Below are 27,322 nucleotides of genomic sequence, written 5' to 3' on the forward strand. Positions count from 1 at the left end.
AACAGCATGTTTTTGGGGTTAAATATATATATATGTGTGTGTGTAATATATATATAATATATAGAATATAATAATATATATAATATATAATATAATATATAATATATAATATATATTTTATATATTTATATTTATATATATTTATATTTAAATATAATTTATATATATTTATAATATATATTATATATTTATACATATAAATATGTAAATTATACATAATATATAATTTACATATCTTAAATATATTTACATACATATTGTAAATATATTTACATATATTACATATATAATATATATATAAATTACATATATATATGTAATTTTTATATATATTTATAAAATTAGAAAAGGGGGGAGGGGCAGAGACAGAAAGAGAATCTCAAGCAGGCTCCAGTGCAGAGCCCAACTTGGGGCTCAGTCTCATGACCCTGAGATCATGACCTGAGCTGAAATCAAGAGTTGGACACTTAACTGAGCCACCCAGGTGCCCCCCAAAATATATTTTTTAAATATATACTTATTTAGATTTTGCATGTTTGAGAATGGCTTTAGGTTAACCTCTCACTTGATTGATAGTTTGGCTAGGTATAGATTGCTAGGTTGCAAATCATTTATACTGAGAGTTTCCAGGTTATATTGCTCCAGAGACTTCTAGATTAAAAATTAGTGTTTAGTAGTTTGATGCCATGCCAATGTCTCTTTATGATCTTTTCCCTCTACTGGAAGCTTTTAGGAACTTCTCTTTATCTAACATTCTCAGTGATGGGCCTTGGTATGGGTGATTTTGTTTTTTTGTTTCTTGTCTTTTTTCATTCCTTGTGCTGAATACTCAGTGGGGCCTTTTCCTTTAGGAATTTTGGAATCCATCTGGGGCTAGTGTCTTATATTATTTCTATTTCTTTACTCTTGTTAAATTGAGATATATTTCACATACCATATTAATTCACTCATTTAAAGGTACAGTTCAATGGGTTTTAGTATATTCACCAATCAACCACCACCAACATCAATGTTTTTTTTAATGTTTATTTATTTTTGAGAGAGAAACAGAGTGTGAACAGGGGAGGGGCAGAGAGAGAGGGAGACACAGAATCCAAAGTAGGCTCTAGGCTCCAAGCTGTCTGCACAGAGCCCAATGCAGGGCTTGAATCCATGGACCATGAGATCATGACCTGAGTCAAAGTCAGACACTTAACCAACTGAGCCACCCAGGTGCCCCTGCCCATGTCAATTTTAGAGCATTTTCATCACTCCCAAGAGAAACCCTATACACTCCCCATTCCTCCTAGCCTCTCCCTTCCTCCATCCCTAGGCAACCACTAATCAATTTTCTGTTCCTATAGATTTGCCAATTCTAGAGGTTTCATGTAAGTGGAATTGCACAAAAGTCTTTTGTGAGTGACTTCTGTCACCTAGCATGCTTTCAAGTTTCATCCACATTGTTAATATGTACCGTACTTATTGCCAAATAATATCCCATCAATTGGATATACCATATTTTATTAACTTATCAGCTGATAGACATTTGAGTTGCTGCTACAAACATTCATGTACAAATTATTGTGTAGACATGTCTTCAATTCTTTGAGGTTTAGAACTTAGACTTGAATTGCTAGGTCATATGGTAACTGCATTATGTTTAAGAATTTTGACTCCTGGATATTTTTCTGCACTTTTTTGAAAAGGGTATCAATTAGATATTGGACCCTCTGAATTTATTCTCTTTACTCTTATTTTTTCTAAATTGTCATCTCTTAATCTGGTTCTACTTTTGGGAAAATTTCATTATTATCCTCCAGCCTTCATACCGAAATTCTTTCAACTTTTACACCTTTAATTTTCAAGAATTTTTTTTAAATGAATGGAATATTGAGAACTTTTTTTTTTTTTTTTTAATGAATGGAATATCTTGTTACCTCTGGGAGGATAACAATTATTCTGGAACTTTGTTTTGTATTTATCTCTGGCTTTTCTGAGGTCCTATTTTCTCTTTGGTTTTTGTGTTCTTGTTTTCATTCATTCAGTTAATCAATATGCATTGAGAAACTATCATATGCCAGGTACTTTTCCAGGTGCTTGGGATACATCAGAACAAAGATTACTGCCTTTATGGCACTCAGTCTTTGGTCTCTGCATTTAGACTTTCCTCAAATGTCTGGTGAATCTCAATTTGTATATTTATTATTTTTTAAAACTTATATAAAATGCATAAATAAGTGTATAGCTAAATAGTTACACATATGTATACAGCCATGTGAACAACACTCAGATCAAGATCTAGGACATTTCCTTCACCTAAAAGAATTCCTAGTGGTTATTTCCAATTAATATCTCCCCTCTCCCCATGCATAACCACCATAGATTAGTTTTGCCTATTCTGATTTCATACACCGTATGCACTCTTCTGTGCCTGGCTTCTTTTATGCAACATAATGTCTTTGAGATTCATCCATGTTGTGTGTATATCAGTAATTCATTTAAAAAAATTGTGTTGGGTTTCATTATAAGTATATGCTATAATTTATTTTTTCATTCTACTACTGATGGATATTTGGGTTGCTTCCAGTTTTTTATTATGTCCACTTACTTTTGAAAGTGAAATACAAAAATGCTTCTGGAAGTTCTAGGTAAGTGGGACTTAGGCACTAAATGGCGCTACAGTAGGGTTACTGGAGTGGTCAGTTGGACATGTGGTTTGGGATCTCCAAATACCACTATCTGTATAGGTTGTTCAATTTCTCTACAGGATTGTCTAAGATACATGAGCCAAACTGCTAGTATTCTGGAACTTCCAAGTCTTACCATTCCAGTGGAACATTTTATTCTGACCTTTTTTTTCCCCCCTGAGTTTCACCCTTACTGTCCAGGGACTCTTTATTTCAATTTTCTCCAGAAAGTAAGTTCCTTTGGCAGAGGCAATTACTGACAGTGAGTGGAGGGGGGACATGATCTCATTTTTAGGTTCCTCTATCTCATCTCAGCCTTTTACAGTGTCCTCCATTCTTCAGTGTTCTAGAGATTCTGGGAGCAAATTGGCAAATTTCTCTTACCAATGTCTCTCTCTGCAGACACTTAGACTTGATCTTCCTCTGACCTGCTAATTCATTACTCTTTCCTCCATACACATTCCTTCTTCATATGCTATGGTCTGGGCAACATACCTCTTGGTTTCTTCAGAAGACGAGTGTGTGTTTCTCTTACTCTTGCTATTTTGGGGTAAATACTACACAAGGAGAAAAATGGATTCAATAGATCTCCATTTCCTTTCACCTCCTTTGTCAAAATTAATGGCTTCTCATCACCAATTCTAAAATGTACAAAGTTCTTAAGAGCTGACCCTGCCTCTGTTCAAGTTCACCTATGACAAGTTTTTGTTTTCTTTTTTTAATTTTCCTTATAACAAATCTTTTTAGACAAGACCTATACATCAAGCCTTACCTGATGGTCCTCAGTACACCATGCATTTGGTCTGACAACCACCAGCCTTGGGATATTCCCTTCACATTGCCAGGAATCCTCCTGATTATTTGCCTAAAATATCCAAAACTGCAGAAATGTCACCTCCTCCGCAAAGACTTCCATGACTTCTCAAAGTTTGCCACATATACATCTATATAGCATTTACTGCTTTGCATGATCATTGTTCATATGGTCATTCTCTTCACTAGAATATAAACTTCTTGAAGACAATGTTTATCCTATGAACGTTTTCATTTCCTTCATCAAACCAAGTATTAATAGTGCTTACAGCATGCTCACTATGTAAACTTTGTGCCAAGTAGTAGTCTAAGGATTTTATATTATGAACACATTTACTTCACATAATAATATTAACATCGTTCCCATGTTACATTAGAGAAGACAGCAACACAGAGAGGTTAAGTAACTTGCCCAATGTTATTTAACTCTTAATAATAACCAATAGGGGCACCTGGGTGGCTCAGTCAGTTAAGCGTCTGACTTCGGCTCAGATCATGATCTCATGGTTCATGGGTTCAAGCCCTGCATCAGGCTCTGTGCTAACAGCTCAGAGCTTGGAACCTGCTTCGGATTCTGTGTCTCCCTCTGTCTCTGCCCCTCCCTCGCTCACACTCTGTCTCTCTAAAAATAAATAAACATTAAAAAATTAAAAAAAAAAAAAACAAAACCAATAGATGATCTGGCTCTGAGACTATGCTCTGAACCTGACTTTTGAACTGAGTAGATGCCTAACGTGTATTTGTTGAATGGATGAATCAACGTGAAGGTAGAGAAGGAAAAACCATAGCCTTCAAAAGAAGTCAAACAAATTCAGTGTCAGAGATAGCCATATTTTGAAGCCAACAAAAAGTTTTATTTTATTGACTTTGTTCTCCATTGCAGCCCAAGCCATAAAGACCCAGAGAAAGGGGGCTAGGATAAAATTTCTGTTGTCTACTGTTATGGACTGAGTATTTGCATGTCCTCAAAATCCCTAGTTGAAGCCCTAACCCCCAGTGTGGTTCTATTTGGAGACGGGGCCTCTAAGGGAATAATTTAAGATTAAATGAGGTTATATGGGTGGGGCTCTGATCCAATAGGATTAATGTCCTTACAAGAAGAGATACCAGCACTTCTACCCCTACGTATATACAAAGGAAGAGAGACCGCACCAGACCCCGAATTTGCCAGCCTCTTCATCGTGGATTTCAAGCCTCCAGAAATATGAGAAATTGAATTTCTGTTGTTGAAGCCACCCAGTCTGATATTTTGTTACAGCAGCTCAAGTACACTAATATAGTTTGTAATGGCTGAAGTATGGAAAACAGATTTTCCTTCACTTCTTCCAGAAATCAGCTGCTTTAATGTGTTTTCTCTCCTTTGGAACTGGATTTGACCTTCTTGTGTTGTACTTTCGTTTTTGTTTTTTGTTTAAAGGAAATTTTAAGACTCCATGCAACCCAGCCTTCTTCATACCACAAGGAGGCTGATGTTTGATTTTGTTTTCCTTCAATACTGCCTACAACTATAGATTTTCTTCCTTTTCATCTTAGCTAATTCATGCTTTATGCAGGAATTCAATCTCTCTTCTTAGAAGAAAACACTTCTAATCTCTCTTAGAAACGTACACTTAACCAATACTTTTACTTGTATCAGCCATGCTTATCCTGGTTAAAAATGGCAACATACTGTCTTGTCCAGTGGTCTTTGATTCGGAACTCTCCTATAACTGTGGAGTGGAACTTTGGGCTCTCTGAGGGATTTCAAGTTTCAGCTGTCTGGGACCTTTAAGGTATAACAAACTTTTTTTTTTTTTTTTTTTAATTATAAAAATTTCCAAACAGACAAAAGAGTAGAGGAATGGGGCACCTGAGTGGCCCAGTCAGTTAAACGTCCAACTTCAGCTCAGGTCATGATCTCACGGTTCGTGAGTTCGAGCCTCGCATCCGGCTCTGGGCTGACAGCTCAGAGCCTGGAGCCTGCTTCAGATTCTGTGTCTCCCTCTGTCTGCCCCTCTGCTGCTTACACTCTGTCTCTCACATTGTCCCAAAAATAAATTAACGTTAAAAAAAATAAAAAAAAAAGAGTAGAGGAATGGATACATTATACAGATCCACTATTAAGATTTTTGCCACATTTACTTAATCTATTCTTTTTTTCTTTGCTGACATATTTCTGAGAAAATCCAAGACATGAAGTCATTAAATTCTATGTATCTCAATATGTATCTCTTAAAAAAGGAAGACATTTTCTTAGGGGCATGTGGGTGGCTCACTTGGTGAAGCATCTGACTTTGGCTCAGGTCATGATCTTATGGTTTGGGAGTTCAAGCAACACATCAGGCTTTGCACTGACAGCTCAGAGCCTCAAGCCTGCTTCGAATTCTCTGTCTCCCTCTCTCTCTGCCCCTCCCCACTCATGCAGTCTCTCTCTCTCTCTCAAAAATAAGTAAATAGACATCTTAAAAAAAGGAAGACATTTTCTTATATAATCATCAATGCAATTATCCAGGAAAGTTAACAATTGTTTATAGGCTATTGAAGTGAAACACCTCATACAGAATTTTATGCCATAAAAAACTTAGCACTATATTAGAATAGCAATATTCTGTAGCCTCACAACAATTTAATTTTTTTTTTAAATTTTTAATGTTTATTTTTGAGAGAGAGACAGAGACAGGGTGCCAGCAGGAGAAGGACAGGGAGAGAGGGAGACACAGAATCCAAAGCAGGCTCCAGGCTCTGAGCTGTCAGCACAGAGCCCAATATGGGGTTCGAACTCACGAACTGCAAAACCATGACCTGAGCTGAAGTCGGACACTTAACCGACTGAACCACCCAGGTGCTCCTGTAGCCTCATAACAACTTTAAAGTGAAATTTAGTATGTTGAGAAATGCAGGATGCTTATTTACCACTAAGCTGAGCTCAAGATGCCTGAGATAATTAAAAAATACATAGTTTTAAGATTTCAGTTCTTTGTACATTATTTTAATAAAAAACACACTGCTGTTACAAATATACAGATATCAAATTGTAACATTAAAATACAGAGTGAAATACAGTGGCTTTATAAATTTTCTTCAATGAGACAGATTTTCTGTCACATTTAAACATTTATGATTAAGTCATAATAAACAAGGGAAGTACAGATTTTCCAACCTCATGATTAGTAAATTCCTCTGCAAGTGAATGAAGTCGTACAGTCATCAAAAGGAGAAAAGTTAGATGGCCTTGTCTGCATTGTATTACTGTGACAAAGAGGTACAGTAAGAGCTATAAGAAACTGTAGTGAAATGTTAGAAGTATAGGCAACATAGCTTTCTCAGACTTCTACCAATAATTATGTCCTTGATAAATAAGCATCCTTAAATGTAAAATAGTTCAGTATGACTACATCTATTTTTGTTCCGCAATGACAATTTGTTAATGTATTAATGCGACATATATTTTTGAACTGCAATCATGTGGAAATAATGAAAAACCCTAAGAAGAAACTACTAGTCCTAAGTCAAATAATATTTAAAAGTTGAAAGGCCTGTGGAGAACAGAAGTGTGAACAAGAAATACTGGCTCCATGCCAATTTTTATTTCTAACAGAAAGTCTTATATAAATAAGTCTTCTTTGTCTTACAAAACAAAACAAAAACACAAAAATCCTAAAAATAACACCACAAATCCAAATTAGCTGAACTTGGAGTAACAAAGTCAAAGCCAGTCTTCTCATCTGCATATCAATGTGATAAGTCAAAACTGCATTGAAAAAAAACAAAAACAAAAACAAAACCCAAATGCATCTGCTCCTGGCTCCTAATCAGAACAGAGGATTACTTTTAGCATTTAAATAAAGATACCTGTTACACTGCTCTTTTTCAGAGAAAGATGTACATCAGAAATCTAATAGAATGTGTTACTCGTGGTATTCCACAAAAGCTGTAAGATAGCCAAGAGTTGATTACATTTAAGGACAGTAAAAGTTTGCACTCTTAATACCCACTGATCTCTTTGTGCCAATATTCAAAAAATATGCTTTTCATCACTAAAGACAAAATGATAAGGAAACACAATGATTACATTCTATGTCAGCATAGAGCTACTATATTTGTATAAAGGAATCACTAGTTAAAGAGTTATTTGTCTTTTTAAAGGAAGCCCTGTCTAGGCATTAGGCTGTAATCTAAATGTTGATAGTGCCGAATTTCAACTCGCAAGATAAACAAAAAGAGCTGTCAAGAGGTGTCAAGATTAATTCTCTTTGGCCGCAACGGATACCATTTTCTCTGGGGACAGTCTTTAGTTTGCCTTCTTTTCAGTACCACATCAGTGGCTTTCCTGGTAGAAGTCTCTGTTGGTGTGGTTTCTATTTGTGTAATAAAGCTCTCAGGTTTAACATCTGGTTGCTTGTAACAAGCGGAAAAGACTTCTTGGTGGACTCTCTGGAGCTGGATAATAGGCTGCATCTTTAAAACTTGGGAAAATCCATTTCCTTGTTCAATTAATGCAGGCAAGGACTTAAACAAACAACAGTAATACTTAACATTAATCTCAGTTTGAAACACAACCACACAGAAACAGATACAACACTCGAGATTTTAATTCTTTAGGTCAAGGCTTTTCTAAGACCTAATTATTTGGGTCATGGATATTTGCTTTTACCTTAAAATACCAATTTTAAATGCTGAGAGATTTTAACCAAAAACTAAAACTAAAAAGATATATTCTATTCCTACAATGTCTGGTAATAAAATAAAACAAAACTTTGGCAACAGGAAGTTAACAGAATTTCAGAGCCAAGGATTTGATGTCTGAGATTCCATATTTTAGGATAGTAAGTATTTTGGAAATCCCAATCATCAAGACCAGGCAGGGATCAGTACATTTTTCCTGTAAAGGGCCTCACATCCCTGTCACAATTACTCAACTCTGCCATCGTAATGTAATGGAGCCACAGACAATAAGTAAATGGATAGGCAGAGCTGTGACATGAAGTTTTATTTACAAAAACAAGTGCAGGCTGGGTTCTTGCCTGGCTCACTAGTTTGCTAACTCCTGATAAAGAACATGCAATGGGAGAAGCATGAGCACCAGAAAATCATGGAATCAATACAAACCACAAAAGAATGTCATAGAAAATTATCAGAACAAGGAAGATTCAGGAGTTTTTTAAAAATAATTTTCATATACTAGAAATCCAAATGTTTTCTTGTTTGCATAAAATAAATGTCGAGAAGATAAACAATTTTATTATAATACTAAGACTCCAAATTGAATACGCAGCATACATAATACAGTGATTAAGAGTATACTGGGGCTTCTGGGTGGCTGAGTTGGTTAAGCATCTGACTCTTGATTTCAGCACAGGTCATGATCTCACAGCTCGTGAGATTGAGCCCCACACAGGGCTCTGCAGTGACAGCGCGGAGCCTTCTTGGGATTTTCTCTCTTCCTCTCTCTCCACCCCTCCCCAATGTGCACATGCGTGATCTCTCTCTCTCTCTCTCTCTCTCTCTCTGTCAAACTAAATAAATAAAACTTAAAAAAAAAAAAACAAGTAAAGGCTCGGGAGCCAAATATCCAGGGTGTAAGTCCTGACTCATTTACTTGGGCAATCTAGAGCCTCTCTGAGCCGCAGTTTCTCAACTATAAAACACAGAAATTAGCAGTACCTATCTCATAGTGTTATTTTAAGGATTAAGTAAGATAATATATGTAAAGCAGTTAGATGGTGTCTGACCCATAAATGCTCACTACGTGTTAGGTGGTATTATTATCCAAAACTGTCTGATAGACCGCTAAATCTCAGAATTAAAAAATATAACCAATCTTCAAAGAAGTCAGATATATTGGCATATACTTCCTATTAAATGGTAGTTATTCTGAATGTTATTGTCACTTCATAAATTCATTAAAGATCTACTTAAAAGACTACTGAGAATTCCTGTTACAATAGACTAAAATACACATAGATGTTGAAAACGAACACCTAGCTACACATTTCATTCATTTTATAACTGTTTAGCATGTAGCTTTTACCTTCATGGCTTCACTGATCTCTTTAGCTATTGTTTCTCCTCTGCATTTCAAATTTTCCACACGAGAGGCTGCAAAGAAACCACCAAACAGTATTTTAGGTTCTTTATCTAATACCAAGTCATAAAAGATACACAGATGCTATTTGGACAAACATCCGTTAAGACTACCCACCTTAGCTCAATCTTTCTTAGCATACTTTGTAATCTATTACAACAAGTGTCCCATTAAATTTATCTAGATAAATAAAAAGACTACAGAAATGTTAGAACCGTAGAGTAAAACTAATAGGTATGATAGGCAACAAGAGTTCTATTAGGAGTAGTCCTAACACTATGTGCCCCTAATAGCCTAATGTTTGTTCTATATGTGATCTACCACTGTATTTAACATCTTCAAGCACTATCATCCCATTTTAAAGTAAATATAGGCTAATATTTGATATTTATTACTCTGAATTTTATACACGTAAAACACATTTGAATTTGGAATAAACAATCACATTGTATTGAGGATACTAGATGGAATTTCTGGAAAAAAATCTGGAATAGATTGTCAATAATATTAATTTAAAATTTTTAATGTTTATTTATTTTTTTTAATTTTATTTATTTTTTATTAATATCCAAGTTAGTTAGCATATAGTACAATAATGATTTCAGGGGTAGATTCCAGCGATTCATCCCCTATGAATAACACCAGTGCTTATACCAAAAAGTGTCTTCCTTAATGCTCCTTACTCATTTAGCCCATCCCCCCACCCACAACTCCTCCAGCAACCCTCAGTTTGTTCTCTGTATTTAAGAGACTCTTATGTTTTGTCCCTCTCCTTGTTTTTATATTATTTTTACTTCCCTTCCCTTATGTTCATCTGGTGTTTCCTAATTCCTTGGTGCTTTACTGATTCCTAATACATTTTATTTTCTTCCAATCTTTGTTATAAATGTTCATGGCTACTTCATAACAGAACTGCATGTGCAATGATATAAAAGGACACAAATCCTACTAAACTCCAAGCAAAACTGGGTAAGAAAAATCCTTCCATTTTGAAATTATCTACAAATTAGTTTTTAGAAGAGTAGTTCTCACTGGAAATTACTTCAGATCTAAGCAAATATATAACCATGTTAGGAGAGCTACAACCTTACTGGCTTCAAGAAAGTGGCAGATAAGCCAAGCAAGAAAAATTTCTTTCATAGCTGCTATTTTCTTTTCTGACTTTCCTTAGGTCAAAAACGTAGACCACATTTAGGAAAAAGGAAAAAAAAGGAAACGAATAGCAAAAGCACCTGGAAGAAAGAGGGTACTCAAAGAAAGGGAAAGGCAAAGGTAACAGGATGGCCTCAGAAAAAGGGTTCTTAACCAGCTTTGCTACCAGAGATTTCTTTGGCACTTGGATGAAGCCTACAGACCCTTTCTAAGAATAGTTTTAAATGTGTTAGTTTTTTTAAGTGAGGTACAATTTACATGCAGCAAAATGTAGATCTCAAGTTTAACATTCAGTCACCTTTGACATATGCAAACCATACATGGGGCACTTCCTTCACCCTACAAAGTTCCCTTGTGCCCCTTTCCCAACCAACCTTCTCTACAAGAAGCAACCACTCATCTGATTTCTGTCATTATTCATCGCTTTTGCTTACTCCAGAATTTTAGAGTGTTTTACAATAAAATTTAAAATACAACTATTGAAGTGTTGTGATAGGTAATACATGTGCTTCTTTATTAATGATTTAAATAAGATCAAGTGGCAGGTCTAATAATTACCATCATATGAAAATAATGAGCATCAACAATATTGTGAGGTATCTGCAATAACTAAAATTGAAAATATCTGTGGCTTTTAGTAGCAAAAAGTTACAGGTACTGCTAATTCTACCACCGTGATCTACATTCAACACTGAAGGAAATGCTAAATTTCAGTATGAGGTTAGTAAAAATAAGAATGTATTTTTTTCTATCCAAATTAATAATCTCTCTGTATTCTAAGGACCCTTGCCTTAGAATAACATGCTAATTTCCAATCTTTTAAGATTTGGGGATATTTAGGGGATATATCCCCAAAGTACTTAGGCAATCATTAAATTTTCTTCTGAGCATGGCATATCAGTGATCCATCCCTTGGGACTCTTGTGGCAGTCTGGCTTCTAGCCAGGCTCTCACTTATTCTCTCCCCCTCAAACTTGCATACCTGTATGGGAGTTGCTGAGTCTTCCAACATTTATTATGTATTTTCCATGGACTAGGCCCAGCACTGGGTACTCAGAGTAAGGAAAAAGGGTTTCTGCCCCTCAAGGAACTTACCAGTTAGAAAAGAAAGACACACAGAAACAAGCCAGTTTTTGAAAAGGCTAAACTTGTCCTGCACAGCCTCACATTTCCATGATCCTGCCACAAATTCCACTCTCTGCCTGAATGAGCATTCCCCTGCTACAGACTCCCACAGTCTCCTGAACAGTTCTAGTAGAATAACTGGAAAACTTCATGGCACTGATTTGTTTAGAATAGTTTCTCAACCCTTTGAGACTCAACTTCCCCCTTTAGAACATATTTCGTAAAGTCCCCTTTACTATTCTAAAAAAAAAAAAAAAAGATAGTATTTCTGTACATATAAATAAAAATACAAAGGAAAAACAGATATAATGAAGTACTCAAATAATTGTACCTATCATCCTGAGTAAATTTGGATTTAAGAAAATTTATATTAGAAGTCATTCTACATAGAAAACAAAAGATCATAAGCAGAAATAGAAAAATTAGTGTTTTGGGGTGCCTGGGTGGCTCAGTCGGTTGGGCGTCCGACTTCAGCTCAGGTCACGATCTCGCAGTCTGTGAGTTCGAGCCCCGCGTCGGGCTCTGGGCTGACGGCTCAGAGCCTGGAGCCTGCTTCCGATTCTGTGTCTCCCTCTCTCTGCCCCTCCCCCGTTCATGCTCTGTCTCTCTCTGTCTCAAAAATAAATAAACGTTAAAAAAAATTTTTTTTAAAAAGAAAAATTAGTGTTTTATAAGAAATAACAGTCTATATTACTTGAATATGACAAAAAAAAAAAAAAGAGGAAATAATGGAGTATGGATAACCTACCAAGACAAAGTATAGGCTGTTGAAATGGTGAAAATTAGGAAGTGCAGTATTACTACAAATGAGATGGCCTTATTGAAAGTGTCATGTCAAAATAATTCACCATATTATAACATGGTAAGGTATAAGGGAATTAAATCCTACTTAGAAATTCCACCATAATTCAGACTACATTCAGTATATACATTTACTTAAAAAGACTTCAGTGATCATACTGTCAAAAGGTGATGAGGAACACAGGATAGACTGGGCCAAAACAAGAATATAGAGCAGATACGTGGTTGCTCTTTGTGGATACATTCTGAGTAAGAATAAACAGGAGCAATCCAAAAATAGAATCGGAATTTTAAATAGATTTTTCATATTAAAATTTTTAATCGTCACATAATTTATCATTATACAAAAATATAGGTTTTAATATTTAGCGTGGCAATAATAGCAAGTATTTAAAAAATAATTGTTAATGTTTATTCTATTTTGAGAGAGAGAAAGACAAAGCGTGAGCGGGAGAGGGGCAGAGACAAAGGGAGACACAGAATCCAAAGCAGCCTTCAGACTCTGAGCTATCAGCAAAGAACCCAATGTAGGGCTCAAACCCACGAACTATCAGGTCATGACCAGAGCTGAAGTCAGACGCTAAACTGATTGAGCAATCCAGGCGCCCCTATAATAGCAAGTATTTGAAAATCATTTCTATTAAAAAAATGAGGGACACCTGGGTGACTCAGTCAGTTAAGCTTGTGACTTCAGCTCAGGTCATGGTCCCCGGTTCCTGGGTTCGGGCCCCACATTGGGTTCTGTGCTGAAAGCTCAGAGCCTGGAGCCTGTTTCAGATTCTGTGTCTCCCTCTCTCTGCCCCTTCCTCATTGGTGCTCTCTCTCTCTCAAAATAAATAAATATTTTAAAACCTCTAATTAAAAAAAAATGAGATTTCTACTTTTGCATGTTTCCATTAATTTAGTAACATTTGGTTCTAGTCCTATTTAAAAGCAGTCTCAAGTCTTCTATTACTTATTTTCCATCAGCTTTGTTGCTTTTGTAATAACTACATACTGTACCAGAAACTTTTTCAATTAAAAATTTTGGAAATGCTCCTAAGTAATTGTCTTTGGAAAAAAGGGAGTATGAAAGTTGTTAACTGATAAAACATGGCTTTGGCTGCAAAGATCTGTTTGTTTCTTTTTAGTTCTGTTTTCCTTTACTGCACATGTTAACAAACAGAGAAAGAGTATCTGAAGAAATACGATGATGTAATGATGTAAGTCAGAATAGTGGTTACCTCTCATGGCTAGGGATTACTAACCAGAAAGGAAGATAAGAAAACTTTTTTGGGTACTGGAAGTGTCACATAGTACAGACTGCCCATAAAGTCAGGAAGCAGAATAAGTATGTATTAGTTTCAGATAATATACTATCTTTTTCTTTAAACTCAAATTACCTTTTCAGGTAAAATACTTCTAAATTTAAGACAATGGGTCCAATTGTTAATACGTGAAAACTACAATAAATAGACTATTTTTCTTGTTTTTAGACTTTTTGGCCACTTTCAATTGTGCTTATTGTATACATGAAAACATAATGGGCACCTTATTTGAAAATATAAATAACATACTGTTTAAAAATAAGTTTGTCCTGGGGCACCTGGGTGTCTCAGCTGGTTGAACGTCCCACTTTTGATTTCAGCTCAGGTCACGATCAGCTCAGGTCATTGGATTGAGCCCCATGTTGGGCTCTGTGCTAAGCGTAAAGCCCGCTTAAGATTCTCTCTCTCTCTCTCTCTCTCTCTCTCTCTCTCTCTCTTTCTAAAAAAAAAAAAAGTTTGTCCCATGTTTCCTAACTATACAGACACTCAGTATATCTAGATTGAGGAGGAAGCTGCATGTGTTTATGTGTATGTGTGTATATAGATTCATCAAGCTGTGCACTGTATGTTATACCTCAACATACACACACACACACAATAATGAACAGAGTATTTTTTAACATTTACTCTTGAAACTCATCTTACTTTTATTTATAGGATATGGTAATTAATATTATTCTTCATTGTTACTGCATGATTTACAAAATAATCTATTACCCAAGGGATTCCTAATTTTTGTATAAACATGTGCCTCTTTGAAAAAAACTGTCTATAAGCCTACACTGATGGACACAATAGCTGTTCTCCATCTGTAGCACAAGCAATGACAATGTAAAAGTCGCCAAGAGTAGTTTAAGTGTAAAATGGAGTTAGGTCAGAGACTTGGATAATTATCAACAGATTTTCACACATGAATTTCTGGTGGAATAATCTGAAGTTGTGCTGGACATATAAGACATTTAGTATTCCTGGCTCCTGAGTATAGAATGCCAGCTGTGCCCTCCCCATTACTCTGGTAACCAAAAACTTCCCCCACTTTTCAAAACTGCCTCTAGGGGGCAGTACTGCCACCAGTGAGAACCAGTGTTCTAACTTAATTTTTAGAACTTCCTTGGGAACATCATTCTCTTAACCTTGGACTCCCTAAGTGTTGAACACAATGCCTGACATGTAGAGCAGGTGCTCGGTACGTATGATGGAACAAGACTATGATAAGAGTGCGCTGTGGAGGCAAAAGAGGGGTGAGGTCAATCCAACAGGAAAACTGAAAGGAGAGTAGAAGTTTCAGAGGTGCTCTAAGAGTTGCCTTAAAAAAGGATCTGGTGCTGGATGGCTGGGGTAAGTGGGAATAGGAGGTGGATGGTAGAGGATGTGCTACACCAAAACAAGGGAATAAATCAAGAAAGAAGAAAACACAGGAACCAGGAAACAGGATTCAAAACAGAAGTACAGGAAATTCCTAGGATGATGAGAAAGGGACAAATGGGACAAAAGTTTTGCAGCAGGCCTAGAGAGCAACCAGTCCTGCTTAGAATAGGAAGACAAAAGCCTCCCAGAGGAATATCTCCAAGAAAAAGGAAAAGGTTTAAAATGGATTTGATGGATAACCTAAAGTGTTTACCACATTGAGAGGAATTTTATAGTTCTACTGAAGTGTTTGGGAAAGAATTAGTGATAGACACAACAGCAAACAAAGCAAACAGAAAAATAAAGCCATTATCATTCTGAAGGAGGATGGGAAGCTGTTCAAGAAAGAAATATACTCATAGTAATGATTACCTGACTCATACTGAAGAACACTTATATAGTCATAACAATATAAATACTAAATATTACTGATTTCTTGACAAAAGCGAGAGATTAAAAGCGAAGCTGATGACTGTAGATTATTCTTTGAGAAACTTGGCTATGAAAAGGAAATAGGAGCACAGAGAAGAGAAACCCAATGGCATAGTAACTGTCTACTTAATCCCAACAGCCCATTACTGTAGTAGTGTGGGGTGGCGTCCATTAACAATCAATCTTGTGTATTACCATTAGTAACCCTGTGAGGCAAGCAGGTTTCATCAGCCTCCTTTTATAGATAAGAAAACAGAGCTGTGAGAACTGAGAAATGATCTAGAATAGAACTAGAACCCACATTTCCTAGAATTCAAAGCACATGCTCTTTTATGTTCTATATGTAACTTTCCAAAATAACCATTTTGTCTGGAATTACACTATACTCATAAGAATATAACAAATGGTCAAAAATTAGTTCTAACATATTAAAAATCTCTTGAAATAAAAATAAATTATGTCTGGTAAAAACTAAAAATAGAACAATTCTAGAGTTAACTCTGCTTTAACTATTAACATTAGAGTACCTTTTTTTTTTTTAAGTGAATTAAATTCCTTTCATTGAAAATTAAGGAACATCAATAATTTTAGGGAAAAAAACCAAGCACACAAAGATTTTAAAAAGCACTATAAGAGGGGAGAAAACAAACACACAATTAAAAATGATCACTAACATATGTGAATATGTTGCCTATAAACGCATCAAAATAGCATTTTCCAACATTAATATCTGCTTAGAAAATGTCAAAATATATAAAACTTTCACTCTCTCACTCAAGATTTTTAAATCAATTTTTCACTTCTCACTAGTAAAAGCATGTATGTACCCCTGTTACACAAACATCTGACTTAAGAATGTATCACATGCACAGAGCTGGCACCTGCCATGTAGGAGACTGGGGATGGGCTTCCTCTAGAAGCATTCTCAATGGCCTTCTCTCCATAGCTTTCATGGGAACATCTTTGTGACACCACTTCCCTCTCACTGCAAAGGTGTTTAGGGATCCAAACCGTTCCCCCCAAATCCTATTTAAACATCTGTAGTGGAACTAATGTACATCTGAAATGTGATTTTCCTAATATTTTTCAACATTAATGTGTAGTATTTCAGCTACATTGCAGGAAAAAAATGGTCTTTAAAGGGTAGCCTAGAAACTTACCCATTTATAAAAATACCACTTGCGAACTTTTTCAGGGGGAAAATGTATTTCAAATTCCAAAGCTCAGATTAAATAAGAACTTCTGAAACATAACCATTTGAAAGCGGGTTACTACCTGTAAATATTCTGGCAGTGGCTTAAGCAAGCCGGCATTATTAGGGAAGAAGAGGAACTATGTCTAAGTCTTCTACTTGTAGGGTCAGCAAAAGAACTGCAAGTATCAAGTCTACTATAGAGAAACTTAAAATAGCTCCTTGTCATCACTATATGTTTAGCGAAGGACAGGGGGAAGAAGGCAGTCTTTTCAATTAACATCAAAGAACTTAAAAAAAAAAAAAAGACAATATAGAAGCAATTATTAGTTTTACTAATAGGATCACAAAAGGTTATAACTGACAAACGAAAACTCATAGGTAGACAACTAATCAGAGGATTGCTGCAAGGATATTAAAAAAAAAAGTTTGCTCTTAAAAATGTGGAAGTTAGGCACCCTTGAGGACATTGCCTTCCCTAGTCACTTGCCTTCTAAAACATAGGGAAATGAAAAAGTGGAAATGAAAGATTGGGTAATCAACCTAGTTTTGCTTTCAGGTCACTGCACTGACTAAACTGGGAAACATGAACATCTAAAAGCCTGCACAAATTCAGACATCCAGCAAAAAAGCATTAACTGAGGTCTTCCTTTCTATTTTCAATGCATTTTATGTGCACAAATGAGCAAGCATGCATACCAAGGGATATCCCTTTCTAAAGGGATAACCAAAGGCATGAATGAGAACCATGAATTGAAAAGTAGCACCCCTGCTGAAAACGAAACAAAAAACTAGCAGTGATTTATGACGTTCTAGAAGATAACCTTTTGCTACAACTTGAACATAACTGTTGAACACACCTTCTGGATAGCAGACACATATTCCTCTGTACCCACTCCCACCTGCTCCTCACCAGCATCTTTAGTACTGAAGAGATGTCTCTCTCTTAAGGTACCATATATTTTCACACTCCTAGCCTGTGTTTGCTGGCCTGGGCCAAGTCTCTAACATTCTCCTGTAATGTTCTTCCTCTCTATTCCCCCCACTCTAGCCATAGTGGTCTTTTATTCCATAAATACTCAAGATCAGTCTTGACTTAGGAACCTTGTTCTAGCTCTTCCCTGATTGAAAAGCTCTTCCTCTTGATTGTCATAAGACAAATTCCTTCTTGTTACTTCCTCAGAAAGTGTTTCTCAACGTAAACACATCACCCTCTCACTGATTACTTGTTTACTTTTATATTTATTTGTACTTTTCTTCTCCCACTTGAACATAAGCTCCATAGAGCAGGGACCTTGCTTGTGTTGTTCACCATTATCTCCTCCACAGTGAAAACAGTTCTGGCATATGGTAGGCCTTCAATAAATATATTGAATACATGGATGAATAACAGTCGCTTAGTATTTATTGAGCATGGTGCTATACACTGGCCACGTAGAATGCAAACACAAAGTAAAAAAGCTCATGGAACTTTCACTTTTGTGAGACCATAAACAAGAAAATTCACAAATGTAAACAAGTGCTATTAAGGAAATAAACAAGTATTATGATGGAGTACTGGGAAAAGGCTATTGTCATTAGGGTGGTTAGGAAAGATCTCTCTGAGGAGGTACCGTTTAAAAGAGTAAGAAAAGAAAAGAAGATGCCACCTTTAGAAGCACCAAGAAAAAGCATGTGTGAAAGTGAGGCACTTTCAAAGAACTGAAAGGTGGACCATAGGTCTACAGCAAAAAGGAAAGTGGGGGCCAGATCACATAAGGGAATGTTAAGAAGTTTGAAATGTATTTTATATATGTACATATATGTATACATATTTGATTAAAAATTTTTTTTTATATTTTATTTTATTTTTGAGAGAGAGACAGAGTGTGAGCAAGGGAGGGCAGGTGATGGAGATAGAATCTGAAGTAGGCTCCAGGTTCCAAGCTGTCCAGACCGACGTGAGGCTTGAACCCATATGAACATTAAGATCATGACCTGAGCCAAAGTTGGACGCTTACCCAATTGAGCCACCCAGGCACCCCCATATATTTTTTTAATTGGAAGATTTTAGAATTTTCAGCAGAGGAATGAAAGCTCTGTGTTTTTAAGAGTAGACTTCTGGTCAAGTTGTTCTTGGAAATTTACAAAACTCCCCAGCTTTGTCCAAAATATCATGGGATAAATACAGAAAATTAAAAAGACATATCCCAAAGCATATACAAAATAAACATTTCTATGAACCAAAAAAAGTAGAAGAGAAAAAGCTGTAAGTCAGGCCAAAGTTGCAGACCCACCAGTAGGCAGACAGTAGGTAGGCAGTAGGTAACTAGGAATTTGCTTCCTGTAACATAAGAGGGGCCCAAAGTGCTCCAGAGGAGCAGGAAATGGGAAGAGTCAACTTTGCAGTATGAAACCACAGGTTGAGATACTGAGTTTTCCTACCCTGAAAAAGACTTGCCATTAACCACAGTCAGGAGCTGAGGCATACATTAGAAGTGATGGGAGGCAGACAATATTTCAAAGCCTGGGCCTGGACCAAGCTGCCTGCTGACTTAGTGACTAGACTCAGTGTCTCCTAAAGTACACTGGAACAGGGGCCCCATGCTGCCAATGCAAGATCGGCTCTTGCCTGAGACTGTTCAGGAGCAGATGAAAGGCAACCACACAACTACCAGACAGGAAGGGGGGGGGCCCCCCCAGGGAAGCAGTAACAATATGAAAATAAGCACATAAATAATCTTAATGAAAGAGTGTTTGCAAATCAAAATTCCAAAATACATGAAAAAATCACAACCATGAATGACAGCCAATATAACTAATTTGAAGGTGAGAAATTTACTGCAGAGGGCATAAAAATAGAGCAATCTGAAAACAATTTTAAAAGTTTAGGATCCTCTCATAGCTAAAGGAAATCATAATAGACATGACAGCAGAAAAATAAATTATCAAATAAAAATGAGAATAATACAAAAATAGAAGAAATGATAAAGAAGCAAAGTTCAAAGATTAGGTTAAAGATTTTCTAGAAGATAGGAGTCTTCTGATTAAAAGTATACTTGGAACTGTGAGTGGAAGATGGGAGGAAAGAGGAAGCAAACAAAACAAATAAAAAATCCCACCCCCCCTCAAATATGTATATTTAAATAAAATTATGTGTGTGTGTATGAAGAAATTACAAATAGAGTTGAACTATTTATTACGCTGTTGAGTGAAAAAAAAGTCATAGAATGTATTACATAATACTTACATAAAAAAAATAACTCGGGGTACCTGGATGACTCAGTCGGTTAAGTGTCCGACTTTGGCTCAGATCATGATTTCATGTTTGTGAGTTCGAGCCCCGTGTCCGGTTCTGTGCTGACAGCTCAGAGCCTGGAGCCTGCTTTGGATTCTGTGTCTCCTTCTCTCTCTGCCCCTCCCCTACTTGTGCTCTGTCTCTGTCTCTCAAAAATAAATAAATGTTAAAAAAAATTAAAAATAAATAAATAATAACTCAAACCTCCCTGTGCCTGTCTGTCCATATACAAATACACTGATAAAGATCTAATGGGGGACCTGGATGGCTCAGTCGGTTAAGCATCTGACTCTTGATTTCAGCTCAGGTCATGGTCTCATGGTTATAAGATCAAGCCCCACGTCCAGCTCTACACTGGGTGTGGAGCCTGCTTAAGATTCTCACTCTCCCTCTCCTTCTGCCCCTGCCCGGCTCACACTTCACACAGGTATATACTTTCTCTCTCTCAAACCTCCCCCCCCCCCCAACAAAAACAAACAAAAAACAAATAAACTGATAAAGATCTAAAATCAGACATATCAAACTGTTAAAGTAGTTGTTTATTTGAAGGTGTGTGGGATCAGGCAGACTTGGAAGGACTTTCATTTACTACTATATACACACTATTATTTTAAATTTCATACTAAACTTACTTTCACTAATTATAAAACTAATTAGCACAAAAACTAATTACAAAAATATAATTTAAAATACTAACAAAGATTTATGGCAGTTGAATTGGAAGACTTCCACCATATACTTAAAAGAGTAAATTGCACATAATTTGAATACACGAATCAATTTTCTATAAAATATATTATGCCTCAAATGTCCAGTGCATATATACTCCTGTATGATTATATGAGTAGAGAAAAATGGATAAAAGAATTCGCACCAAGTTAACAGTGTATATCTGAGAGGAGGCCAAAAACAAAAAGTAAAAAATAGAATGCTATCCTTATTTTTTTTAAGTGTATGGCATGATATATATACACGTATACATAATTTTATGTATGTATATACATATATACACACATATATGTGTATATGTACATACACATATATATACACACATATATACCACATATATGTGTATATATATACATACACATACATAATATTATATATTTATTTCACAAATACTTCTTGAGCGTAAAATGCCAGATAATGATCGTAGAGAGCTAGCTAGGGATATAGTAGTAGACAAAACAAAGTCTTGGTTCACAGGGGGTTTATAAAACAGTGGGGGGAGAGATGAAGACAATAAAATAAACAGAAATTATAGTTAAGTGATGAAAAAACAAAAGCAGGTTAAGGGGACAGAGTATGAGCAAGGGGGTCAGAAGGGGATGTGACATAGGTTGTCAGGAAAGACCTCTCTGATGAAGTAACGCCTTGAACAGAAAGCTGACTGAGGTGAGTCAGGTAGGTGGTTTCAGATAGGAACCAGGGAACAGCCAGATAGGAACCAGTGCGAAAGACACAGGGCCAGTGTGTGGCACGTCCTTGGGGAAACAGCAAGAATGCTAGTGTGGCTGCAGCACAATAAGGAAAGGTGACAGAAGAGACCAAAGTCAGAGATGAAATCAGAGAATCAGCCATGGCCCAGGTCAGAGAGGATCTTACAGACCACGGAAGCAGGATGGGGAGTCACTACAGAGTGATAAGCAGGGGGTGACATGACCTGATTATGCTTTAAAAAGAATCCTTGGGATGCTGTGTGGAAAACTGGAATAAAAGGAAGGAAACCAGCGAGGAGACTATTGAAGTAATCCTGCTGAGAGAATATGGGTAAGAGAGGTAGTAATGGATTTGGTGGAAAGTGGCTGAATTTGTAATATGTTCTCAAGGTATGGGCAGAAAAATCTGCAGGTGGACTGAAGGTATGGGAGTCAAGCAATAATCATGTATGTTCATATAATGTGTTTCTTATCTTTTAACATTTTTAGAATGTGAATGTATTTTACAATAATCAAGAAAAAGCAATAAAGTCATTTTCAATGTTAAAAAAATAAGAAAAAATACACACCAAACAATACACTAGATAAATAAAAATAAACATCTAGACACATTGTGGTAAACTTGCAGAGCATTAAGAATACAGAGAAAATGTAAAAAGTCATAAAAAGTCAGGAAAGAAAAAACAGACCATCTTTAAAAGAATGGCATCTAGAGTCTCAGGAGATTTCTCATCAACAATGAATGTCAGGCACCCAAATTGGAAAAGGAGAAATAAAACTATCACTATTTGCAGATGATATAATATTTTACATAGAAAATTCTAAAGAATCCACTAAAAAAATAATAGAATAAATGAGTTCCACAATGTTGCAATATACAAGATCAATAAATAAAAATCAATTCCACTCTTTTATAAAAGTAATGAACAAAGTGAAAATAAAAATTTTTTAAATTCCAATTACATTAGCATCAAAAGGATAAAATACTTGGGAATAAATGCAACAAAAGAAGTGCTAAAAACTAGAAAACTTTGTTGAAAAAAATCAAAGAAGACCTAAATAAATGGAAAGACATTTTTTTGTTCATGGATTGGAAAACTTAATATTAAGATAGCCTTACACCCAGGTTAATCTACAATTTCAACACAATTCCTATGCCAATGCCAGCTGGCTTCTTTGCAGAAATTGACAAACTGATTCTAAAATTCATATGGAAATTGAAGGGACCCAGGAGAGGCAAACAATCTTGAAAAAGAACAAAGGAGAAAAAGAACAAAAGAATCAAAGTACACTCTGATTTCAAAACTTAACTGCAAAACTTTATTAAAACTTTAATAATCAAACAGCCTAAGGATATAGAGACCAATGAAACAGAATTGTAAATCCAGAAATAAACTTGCACATTACAGTTAACTGACTTCCAACAAAGTTGCCAATACCATTCAATTAGGTGAAAAAATAGCCTTTTCAACAAATGGTGCTGAAAACAGTTATACGTACATATACAAAAGAATGAAGTTGGACTCCCATCTCACACCATATACAAAAATTAACCCAAAATGGATCAAAGACTTAAATGTAAGAGATAAAACTATAAAACTCTTAGAAGAATGCACAAGTATAAATCTTCACGACCATATATTAGGCCATGGTTTCTGAGATATGACATCAAAAGTGTAAGCAACCAAAAGAAAGAAAATAAATTTGACTTACCAAAATTTAAAACTTTTGTACTGCAAATAATACCATCAAAAAAGTGAAAGACAACCCAAAGAATAGGAGAAAGTATTTGCAAATCATGTATCTGATAATGGACTAGTTTCCAGAATAATAAAGAACAATTACAACTCAACAATAAAAAGATAAATAACACAATTTAAAAATGGTCAAAGGATTTAAATAGACATTTCTCCAACGGAGATAAAAAAAATGGCCAAAAAGCACATGAAAAGATGCTCATCATTAAAAATCATCAGAGAAATGTGTATCAAAATCATAGTGAGATATCACTTTCTACCTATTAGGAAGGTTATAAACAAAAAGACAAACATAAGAAGATTTGGTGAGGATGCAGAAAAAATGGAACCCTCATATGCTCCTGGCAGAAATGTGAATGGTACAGCTGCCTTGGAAAATAGTTCAGCAGTTCCTTAAAAAGCTAAACAGAGTTATCGGCAACCCCATTCTTAGTTATATACACTCAAGACAGTATATATACACACAAAACTTGTACACAAATGTTCGTAGCAGCATTATTCACAATAGCCAAAAACAAACAAACAAACAAAAAAACTAGAGACATGTCTCTATACTGGGGGTGCCTGGCTGGCTCAGTCAGTAGAGCATGCAACCCTTGATGCCATGAGTCAAGCCCCACATTGGGCATGGAGCTTATTAAAAAAAAAAAAGAGTCTTGGGATGCCTGGGTGGCTCAGTCAGTTAAGTGTCTGACTCTTGACCTTGGCTTAGGTCGTGGTCTCATGGTTTGTGAGTTCAAGCCCTGCATCAAGCTTAGTGCAGAACCTGCTTGTGATTCTCTCCCTTTCTCTCTCCCCACCCCGCCTCCTCTCTCTCAAAATAAATAAACTTTTTAAAAAATCCCGACACTGATGAATGGATAAATAAAAATTATATACATGAAAGGGAATATTATTTGACAATAAAAAGAAATGAAGTAGTGATACATGCTACAACATGGATGGACTTTGAAAACACTATATTAATGGAAAGAAGCCATTCTTAAAGGACTACATATTGCATGATTCCATTTATATGAAATGTCCAAAACAGTCAAATCTATAGACACAGGAAGAGATTGGTGACTACCTAGGGCCAGGGGAAAGAGATGAGAGATGGAGAGAATGGCTAAGGATTTCTTTCTGAAGTGATAAAAATGTTTAAAAATTGATTTTGGTGGGAATGCAAGCTGGTGCAGCCACTCTGGAAAACAGTATGGAGGTTCCTCAAAAAACTAAAAATAGAACTACCCTATGACACAGCAATTGCACTACTAGGCATTTATCCAAGGGATACAGATGTGCTGTTTTGAAGGGATACATGCACCCCAATGTTTATAGCAGCACTATCAAAAATAGGCAAAGTATGAAAAGAGCCCAAATGTCCATCGATGGATGAATGGATAAAGAAAATGTGGTATATACATACAATGGAGTATTACTCAGCAACCAAAGAATGAAATCTTGCCATTTGCAACTACGTGGATGAAACTGCAGGGTATTATGCTAAGTGAAATAGCATATTAGAGAAAAACAAAAATCATATGACTTCACTCATATGAGGACTTTCAGAGACAAAACAGATGAACATAAGGGAAGGGAAACAAAAATAATATAAAAACAGAGAGGGGGACAAAACAGAAGAGACTCATAAATATGGAGAACAAACTGAGGGTTACTGGAGGGGTTGTGAGAGGGGGGGTGGGCTAAATGGGTTAAGGGGCTTCAAGGAATCTACTCCTGAAATCATTGTCACACTATATGCTAACTAATTTGGTTGTAAATTAAAAAAAATTAAAAATAAAATTAAAAAAAATTGATTTTGGTGATGGTTGTATAACTTTTTTTTTAATGTTTTTATTTATTTTTGAGACAGAGAGAGACAGAGCATGAGCAGGGGAGGGGCAGAGAGAGAGGGAGACACAGAATCTGAAGCAGGCTCCAGGCTCTGAGCTGTCAGCACAGAGCCCGATGCAGGGCTCGAACTCACAGACTGAGATCATGACCTGAGCTGAAGTCGGACGCTTAACCGACTGAGCCACCCAGGCGCCCCGGTTGTATAACTCTTAAAGCCATCGAGCTGTACACTTTAAATGTAAATTGAGGGGTACCTGGTTTCCTCAGTCCATACAGCATGATACTTGATTTGGGGGCTGCTAAGTTTGAGCCCCACACTGGGTGTAGAGCTTACTTAAAAATAAAATAATGGGTGTAAGTGATGAATCACTAAACTCTATACATGAAACTAATAATATACTGTATGTTAACTAACTGGAACTTAAATAAAAACTTGAAGAAAAAAATAAAATCTTTTTTAAAAATTAAATAAAATAAATAAATAAATGTGTAAATGTGTAAGATATATAAATTATATCTCAATAAAGCCATCCAAAACATGAGTGCCAAAGATAAGGATGTAATATATTCCCTATGGTAAATGAAAGTAAGTACAATACAATTCAAGAGCTAGGATGAAGTAAAAACTAAGAGAGTCAGGATGCCTGCGTGGCTCAGTTGGTTAAGGGTCCAACATCAGCTCAGCCCACATTGGGTTCACTACTGTCAGCACAGAGCCTGCTTTGGATCCTCTGTTCCCCTCTCTGCCCCTTCTCTGCATGCGCACGCTCTCCCTCTCTCTGAAAAATAAACACTAAAAAAACCCCACAAAACTTAGAGAGTCTACCACCCTCAGACTTTTACTTAAATACCTAAAGAAGCACATCAACAAGGATAGTGAACCTAGAAGGAAGGTCATGAGATTCAAGAAATAGTAATCACAGAACTTGGAAAATTGTGTTGATAAATTTAATCCTCGAGTGCAGAAAAGTAGTAATGAGTAAACTGTTTTTTAATAAAAGAAAAACTAACATTCTAGACACAAAGAAAAACATTGAGGAAGAGGTGTGCTTATTCAGGGGGTAAAGTGTAATAAGGTCCTTGTCTTGCACAGAAGGGGACTTGAAATAATCAACAACTCCACACTATGTTAGATAATTTTAGAATTCTAGTGTGCTAAAATTTTATAGGTAACACTAAAAGAAAAGAAACACATCATATAGCTTCCAAACCAGAAAAAAAAAGAATAAAGAAAATTCTACCAACATGACAGAAGGCAAAAGAGAGAGAGAGAGAGAGAGAGAGAGAGAGAAAGTAGTCAAAGAAAACACCTATATTTGCAAACTAAAAAATACTCAGAGCTAGACATGTCAAGACTTGGAAATATGGCTAAAGCAGGACTTAGCAACCTTCAATGTATTTATTGAAAAATAACTCTCAAACAAAGTGTTCAACTCAAGAAGCTATAAATTACAGAGAAAACTCAAGAAAGCAGGAAGACCATACTAAAGATAAGATCAGAATTCAAGGAACCAGAAAACTTAAAAAAAAAAAAAAAAAGACAGACTAAAAACTGACTTTTGAAAAGAATGTAAAAACAAACAAAACCTAAAGCAAGATATTACGAAAAAAGAGAGAGCATAATCAATGTTAAGAAAGAAAATAATCATATGCAGAGGAGATTTTTCAAATAGAAGCAGCTAGTATATACAATTTCACACCAACAGACTAAGCACATGGATGAAACAAATACTACCAAAATATTTTTCCAAACAAGTGTTACCAAAATCAATTCAAAAAAAAAAAAACTGAAGAAATAAATAATCATTAACTATATTAATGGTTAGAATACCTAGCCAATGGCTAAGTCAAATAGCACCCAACCACCCTGTAGGCTCACAGTTTTATAGATGAATCTTATCAACTTTTCAAAGAGCAAATAACCTCTATGTTTACAAACTGTTTTATGAGGGCAGTGTAACCTTGATGACATTAGAAAAGGACAGCATGTTTTGTTTTTAAGTTAATTTACTTATTTTTGAGAGAGAGAGAGGATGTGAGGGCATGGCTGGGAG

The 27,322-nt window shown here is 35.9% G+C and overlaps 1 protein-coding gene and 1 long non-coding RNA gene across 2 annotated transcripts in view; both read right to left on the bottom strand.

Annotated features, from left to right (window-relative positions):
• Positions 1-1,877: 1,877 nt before the first annotated feature.
• Positions 1,878-4,008, bottom strand: LOC121011765 (uncharacterized). The gene is made up of 2 exons (XR_005781744.1): positions 3,439-4,008; positions 1,878-3,223 (listed from the first exon to the last, which is right to left on the bottom strand). It is a non-coding gene; the product is annotated as an uncharacterized LOC121011765 (long non-coding RNA).
• A 2,417-nt stretch (positions 4,009-6,425) lies between these two features.
• NSL1 (NSL1 component of MIS12 kinetochore complex) overlaps positions 6,426-27,322 on the bottom strand; it is a 34,962-nt gene continuing 14,065 nt past the window's right edge. The window contains exons 5-6 of the mRNA XM_040446413.1: positions 9,490-9,557; positions 6,426-7,967 (exon numbers count right to left, since the gene is read on the bottom strand). Coding sequence (XP_040302347.1) covers positions 7,686-7,967; positions 9,490-9,557 — 350 coding nt within the window. The 3' untranslated portion in view covers positions 6,426-7,685. The remainder of the gene's footprint in view (positions 7,968-9,489; positions 9,558-27,322) is intronic.

Source organism: Herpailurus yagouaroundi, unplaced genomic scaffold, assembly GCF_014898765.1.
Source record: "Herpailurus yagouaroundi ecotype Mexico unplaced genomic scaffold, PumYag 195, whole genome shotgun sequence".
NCBI lineage: Eukaryota > Metazoa > Chordata > Mammalia > Carnivora > Felidae > Herpailurus > Herpailurus yagouaroundi.